This window comes from Kickxella alabastrina, assembly GCF_025024165.1.
Source record: "Kickxella alabastrina strain RSA 675 chromosome Unknown BX661scaffold_134, whole genome shotgun sequence".
In the NCBI taxonomy this organism is placed as follows: Eukaryota; Fungi; Kickxellomycota; class Kickxellomycetes; order Kickxellales; family Kickxellaceae; genus Kickxella; species Kickxella alabastrina.
The window spans coordinates 10,722-17,859 of NW_026251605.1; the positions used below are offsets into that span (position 1 = coordinate 10,722).

A 7,138-nucleotide genomic window follows, 5' to 3' on the forward strand; every position below is an offset into this window, starting at 1 on the left:
GTTGTGCACGGGTCGTCCCTCGGAGTGTTGCGCTTAGTCGAAGAGCTAAAGGCACAGATTCCGCACGCTTCAAAGGCACATATCGAGCGCCTGATACACGAGCACGCTGTCAAGGAAAAGCGCCCGCCAACAACTCGCCCACTGTGGTATGTGAGCGCAGAGCTGGTTCAGCAGGCCCAGGCGGCCCGCCAGTCCAATGAAGATGCGGCGGGGATGGAGGTAGAGGCGGTGGTTGCGGAAAAGAAGTGCAAGCCTGATTTAGTTGGCGGTGCTGGGGACACCCGGCCTGTCGGTCGGCATGTAGGCAGGTCGACCGACCAGACTGATGACTCGGCGCTTGCAGAGAATGCGGCAAAGCGTCAGCGGATAGACGGGTCAACATGCGAGGCCTAAAAATGCAGTCAACCCATATGCAAAGTGTGCGCAAGCATTTGACCCTAGCCTTTTTTTTAAAAACTTTTTTTACAGGATAGAGAATCGACCACGCATTGCTTTATTCATTTTTCCTGACCTGACTAAATTGCTGAACACTCATTATTTTATTGTCGGTTTACTTTTGATGCCTCTTCCTGGGCTGAGTACTGGCTATCTGAAGCCACCACTGCCGCAACTGGGCAAAACACGGCGCCAAAAGAACCCCCTTCAGCCATCCAAGGAGCAGCTCGATGGTAGTAGCGAAGTTGTGTTTCCCGGCCCCTTTAGCTCGGCATACAGCACTGTTGACACCATTCCGCTGGACCAGGCGGCAGCCGAGTACAGACAGGTGCTGAGCGGGATTCGCGAGTACAAGAAAAACTCTGTTGTAATCGGAAAGAGGGCATCAGACATGCCTCAGAGCAGTACTGGGGCTGCGGATGTTGAGTTTGTCTCGAGAGCTTCGAGTTCCGGCAGCTTCTACAGCGACGATGAGTAAGCTGTGTGCGACTAAAATTTTTTGTATATTTATTATTAATGTCACGAGGTTTGGCACGTAATAGTCAGGTCTGGACAATTGCCGACTTTCAAGAATAATTTTTTGTTGCGTCGATTACCCACCCACCCTGTTTGATTGTATGCTGCGGATCGTTTTGTATTCAAGTTTCAGTAAGCTATTTTTATTTTTTAAAAAAGAACAATACTTTTGGTATTTATATCGTATCTACGCCGAAAGCAATACCGTTTTCACTCCACTTCACTCCACGCGCGCATAGATTTAGCAAATGGCCAGACACCACCATGACCTCATGTTTTGCCGGCAGTTGTCGGGCATCGCGATTGGCAGGCTGTGCGAGAAATGCGACGGCAAGTGCGTGATTTGTGACTCGCTAGTGCGGCCGCAAAAAACTGTTCACATCTGCGACGAGTGCAACTACGGCAGCTTCCAGGGTAGGTGCATAATATGCAGCGGCAAGGGAATATCGGATGCATTCTATTGCAGTGAGTGCGTGGACCTTGAGAAAGACCGTGACGGCTGCCCAAAGATTATCAACGTCGGTACCGCCCGGACTGATCTCTTCTACGAGCAGAAGAAGTACGGATTCAAAAAGGACAACTTTGCGGGTTAAAATTATGTAGTTAATTTTTGTGTTTGGATATTAGTGCAGCAAATTTGATCACATACATTTGCAGATCAGATTAGTATTTGTTTACATTTATATTTTTCTGTTGGTTGTGGAAAGCAACCAAGCCTGGCACTCTGCAGAGTGCCGCCTTGACAAAAAACATAAAAAAGAGGAAGAGGAGGGCCTGTTGAAACAGGTTGTCGCTCTTTTATTAATTTTTTTCCCCCTTTTCTTTTCTTTATTCTTCTTGTTTTCAACTTTTGTTCATTCAATTATAAATTTTAAAAATACACAATAGTTTGCACTTGAATCGATATATTTATAATCGCTCTATCTACCGTCAAATTTGCTAAAATAAAGAGAGGAACAGACATGGTAAGTGGGTAACAGCAGTTTTTTATTTACCCCTTCTTTTTTGTTTACAAAAAATTTTCGACAGTGCAGCTGCCAATAATAAACCTTAAGTTTGATTTTTAAGTATTTAGGCGACAGGACTACGCATACCCGGGTCGATGCTGAGACCGCCTAGCAAGATAGGCGGGTTTACGAGCGCGTCGGCCAGCAGCGCAAACACGAAAGGTGGCGTGCCTAACGGCAAGCGCAGGGTGCCCGGAGACGCAGATGAGCCCAGTGCTCATGCGGCGTCGTTGGCAGAGCTGAACGATATGGGCCAGGCCCGCCAGCTTAAAATTCCGTCCTCCAGGCTTACAAAACCAAGCGGCGCAGAAACAATTCTCACTGGGCGGAGATCGTCACAGGGATTCACAGTGACACCCAAGCAGAATGGCGCTGCAGCAAAGCTCCCCCCTGTCGCTGGTGCTGGCATTCGTGTCGCGCCGAGAAAGCCTGGAATGGCTGGCGCGCCAACTAGACTGGCTCCGAACAGGACTTCGACCACTCGAGGGCGCGTGAACGTGGGCAGGGCTGGGGTCATGCCGCCCAGGAGTGCCGTTCCGCCCTCGGATAGTGTCAAGCGCAGACGCCTCGATGCACCGGCCGCAATGAAGCCAAAGCCGGCCGCTGCAGGGAATGGCGCTGGCAGGGTGATGCAAGAGACCGACAATGGCATTGTCAGCAGCTCCAGGATCGAGCTGAATAGCGTTTTTGATGAGGACGACGACGACGACGACGAGGACATTGCGCTGGGGCCGCCGCCAGCCATCCACAATCGCCCCGAGAGCGACATCAACGGGCGGCTCAAGGACCTAGAGGAGTTCTCAAAGTACATGATCATGAAGAACAGGACGGCACGCAAATCAAAGAAGCTCCTCAGCGTCGAGCTTGAGCATAACAGCACGCAGGTCACCCAGCTCGAGTTTGACAAGAGCATTCTGACCACAAAGCTAGAGACGGCGGAAAAGCAGCTTCAGACGTTGCAGGAGAGCGCTGCCGAGCGCCAGCGCTTGCTGCAGAGCGAGAGGCGCGCGCACGAGGACGCGCTGGATGACATCCAGCGCAAGTTTAAGCGCCAGGAGGAGCAGCTGTTGGACGAGCAGCGTGCGCTCAAAAAGAGCATTTCCGACCTCCAAGACTTGCTCGAGTCGACGCAGGCGCGGCTAAAGGCAAAGAAGGAGGAGTGCATGCGTCTCGAGAACACGGTCTCCAAGCAGGCAAGCGACCAGCTGGAGATCGAGAGCGGCAGCCGCACCCTCAAGGCCAAGGCAGAGCGGCTCGAGGATATTCTCAGCGAGCGCGAGATCCACATTGCCGAGCTCGAGGAGGCGCTGGCGTCGCGCAACTGCGACGTCTCGGAGCTTGAGGCCAAGCTGCGCACCGAGGAGACAACGCGGCGCCGGCTGCACAACACAGTCCAGGAGCTCAAGGGCAACATCCGCGTCTTCTGCCGCGTGCGGCCGCTGGTGGGCGAGGAGAAGGCCATGGCCGGTGCGCTGCCGCTTTCGTTCCCAGAGTGCGAGGAGAAGAACGAGATCGAGCTTTCGCAGTCCAGCGAGAACGCGCTCGGCAAGACCACGGCCAGGGCGTTCCCCTTCAAGTTCGACCGCGTGTTCGCGCCCGACTCGACGCAGGACCTTGTGTTCGACGAGGTCTCGCAGCTGATCCAGTCGGCGCTTGATGGGTACCCGGTGTGCATCTTTGCCTACGGGCAGACGGGCAGCGGCAAGACGCACACGATGCAGGGCCCGGACGCCATTACGTCGGCCAGGCCCGAACGCAAGATTCTGGGCATCATCCCGCGCGCCGTCCAGCAAATATACGACAACACGAGCAAGCTGGCCGAGCGCGGGTGGGAGTATACGCTCGAGGGCCAGTTTTTGGAGATCTACAACGAGACGCTGCAGGACCTGCTCGTGCCGGCAGGCCACAGCGCGCAGCAGGGCGGCGACAGGCAGGCCAGGCTCGAGATCTACCAGGACAGCGAGGGCCATACGCGCGTCAAGAACATAACCACGGTCGCGGTCGACAGCGCCGAGCGCGTGCACTGGCTGCTGGCGCGGGCAGCTGAGAACCGCACCGTCGCGGCAACGAACTGCAACGAGCGCTCTTCGCGGTCGCATAGTGTGTTTACGCTGTACCTGCGCGGCAAGAACATGCTGACCGGCGAGTCGTCGTCGGGTGTGCTCAACCTCATTGACTTAGCTGGGTCAGAGCGGCTGTCCAGCTCGGGGTCCAAGGGTGACCGCCTCAAGGAGACGCAGGCCATCAACAAGTCGCTGTCCAGCCTCGGCGACGTGATCGCGGCGCTGGCCAAGGGCAGCCGCCACGTGCCGTACCGCAACTCGAAGCTCACGCACCTGCTGCAGGAGTCTCTGGGCGGCAACTCCAAGACGCTCATGTTTGTGTGCGTCAACCCCAGCCCCGCCAGCGCGCAGGAGTCGCTGTGCTCGCTGCAGTTCGCGACCAAGGTCAACTCGTGCCAGATCGGCACTGCCAAGCGCCAGGCCGCCGCGTGAGCCCCGCCGCACAGCTTTTCCCAACTAATCTCGATTCGTTTCTGTCAATATTTAACATTTTCCCACTGCATTTAATAGCCGGGCGGAACCGCTATTTCGCAACGCGGCTGAACCCATTCTCAACACGTGGTCTGAGTAATCAGCAAGGGAAGCGAGCGGGTGATTGCGACCTGTTCTCTATCAAAATTGTCTATATATTTAGCGCATGCCATGATGCAATGCCGCCGGAAAGAGTGCTGTGGGTGCGAGTGCAATCGAGCACAATGGGACAAGTGTAATAAGGGGGGGTTTTGTACAAAATAACAGCGCCTTGTCAAAGGAAGGAGTCAAGGGGAATGAACCGTGGTTACATGGTGCAGGCTCAGCATAGCCGCCCGCGGTTGCCGCATACTTCGCACGGCGGCGGCGGTCCACCGTACTGCCGTTCCAAATCGCGGCCCGCAGGCAACTCTTGCGCCCCAGCATTGCGGAAGTACGACCGGCCGGTGCAGTGGGGGCACAGCGCCCCAAGGCCCGGGATGCTGTGCGCGTACGCGGGCGTGGTGCTGCTGCCGCCGCCGCCGCCGCCGCCGCGTGAAAAGGGGTGCTGATGCTGCTGCGCAGCGTGGCTGCTGTAGCTGCTGAGGTGCGGCGTCAGCATGTCCTCCAAAAAGCCCAGGAGTGATGATTGAGATGGTCGCGCCAACTGGCCTCTGGCCGCTACGCCCATTGGGCAGGAGCACTGTGTCCTGGACCCCAGCCACCCTGTGTTCCTGCATGCTGGGCAGTTGACGGTGACTACTGCTGTGTGAGGCATGCCCGGGTATCCGGCGGTGCTGCCGTGCCTAGCCGGCCAGCTGCTCACCAGGGCGTCCGGGCGGTGTCGCTGCTGCCAGTGCCTGCCAACTGTGCCCGGGCCCTGGAAAACGCGCGCTGTTGTTGGTGCATCTCGCAGCGTCGAGTAGCTGACCGTGCCGTCTGCCGGGCCGGGCGGTGCATGCGAAAAGATAGCTGTTGTTATGGGCTGGTGCAGCTGCATCGGCGACGGCTGCATGTGTGGCGTTAGGTGCAGCGCCGTCTCCATCTGCTCGTAGCCGGCGTTCAGCCGCTGCGGCAGCCGTGGGTTGACAGGCATTGGCCCTGCCGCCACATCGGCCCGTCTGGGCGGCACCAGCGGGGCGTTGTCGCCGCCATAAAAATTGCGTGTGTGCTGGCTGCGCGGGTCCGACGGGTTGAAAACTATGTGCGGTGCCTGGGCCCTTACTATCGGCGCGCCGGCGCCGGCGTCTATCGACTGTTCCTCTGGCCGCGGAAACGGCGTGTATGTGGGCGGAGCCTCTTCATCCATGAACGACAAGCGGTTTGCGGTCGCCATCATCGACGAATTGTGTGATTGTGTATGTTTTAAGGCGGGATTTTATTGTAAATTTCGCAATTGAAGAGTTAACAAAGACAGAAAGAAAATTGCAAACGTCGAAAAACCCTTTTTTCATTCATCGTTGTGAAATTAATCTCATCCGCATGCAGCCTTGGCGGCGAAGCCATCTATTATTGGCTTGAGTCATCATTTCCGATGCAGAGGTGAGAAAAAGCGGTGAGCCCCATCCTGCATGGGGCGATTTGCCTGGAAGAGACGCATCATTCGTTTTAAAAACCGCGAGTGCATGTGACACGCGCCCGCTCAGCAGCTGAGCGCCAATGCATTTATCCACAACATGCCACTGATTTATAAACACTTGCGACAAGAACTGGTTATATTTTGTTTTATTAACTTTTTAACAACCAACCTCACCACCATAAAAAAGTTAGCAATCATATAAACAATTTTGCTAGTACTATTATTTGTATAAGAATACTATATTCAACAGTTGGTTGATTAGCTTGTCTAATCTACTCCAGCACAAAGCACCTTGGCGCAGAGGAAGCGCGCAGGGCTCATAACCCTGAGGTCCCAAGATCGAAACTTGGAGGTGCTAGCTTTTTGCCAATATTATAATTTTTTGTTGGGTAACGACATGCCTGAGCTCAGAGCACTTTGTAGAGCAAAATATTTTGTTTTCGATTTACTTCACTTTACTTCAATTGTTCAAAACAATTCAGTCTTGTTCTTTTATTGTGAATGGTGATGCGCGTTACACATACAGAAAGCAACAGTATAAGTAGTAGTAGCAGCAGTAGTAGTAGCAACAGTGCTTTAAAGTTTGTAATTGTCTTTTAGTAAAGAAAGCTTACAAATAAAGACAAACCAGCATCTTTACTTCTCTGGTTCCATTTAGCTGCGCGCTTGTCAATGGTCTGCCAACTAGTATTTGGTTCCAGCCTACTATCAGACTACGTCTACGTTCAATTTGAGCTATTGTTATATATATCTCTACACAGTAACTGGCATTTAGTTTAGAGTAGAATTTATCTACCTGCGGTGCTTTTCTCTAGCAAGTGGCTCCAATACTGTCGGTTTTTATTCAAACTGCCGTTTTCTGAATTCCAATAAATTGGACATCATGCGCCTGTCAAACAAAACTTTTTGAGACCTTATACAATCACAGTTATCTACACATTTACTCTCAACAACCGCCATTCTTTTTTATCGACAACTTTTTCGTCCAGTAAACTTCACTGCCCAATCAACCATGCGTGTCATCTTCCTTGTCGCTCTTTTTGCCGCTGCCGTCTCTGCTGCTCCCGCCAGGTTTGCTCCGGATGAAG

The 7,138-nt window shown here is 53.7% G+C and overlaps 1 protein-coding gene and 1 non-coding gene across 2 annotated transcripts; both read left to right on the forward strand.

The window, feature by feature from the left end:
* Nucleotides 1-1,199: 1,199 nt before the first annotated feature.
* On the forward strand, nt 1,200-1,544 carry BX661DRAFT_148540 (PHD finger-like domain-containing protein 5A; the record flags this gene model as incomplete). The annotated part of the gene is made up of 1 exon (XM_051533218.1): nt 1,200-1,544. One exon carries the CDS (start codon nt 1,200-1,202, stop codon nt 1,542-1,544), a length of 345 nt encoding a protein of 114 aa, XP_051388394.1.
* Nucleotides 1,545-6,336: 4,792 nt separating this feature from the next.
* Nucleotides 6,337-6,408, forward strand: BX661DRAFT_t175. The gene has a single exon. It is a non-coding gene; the product is annotated as a tRNA-Met (tRNA).
* Nucleotides 6,409-7,138: the final 730 nt, after the last annotated feature.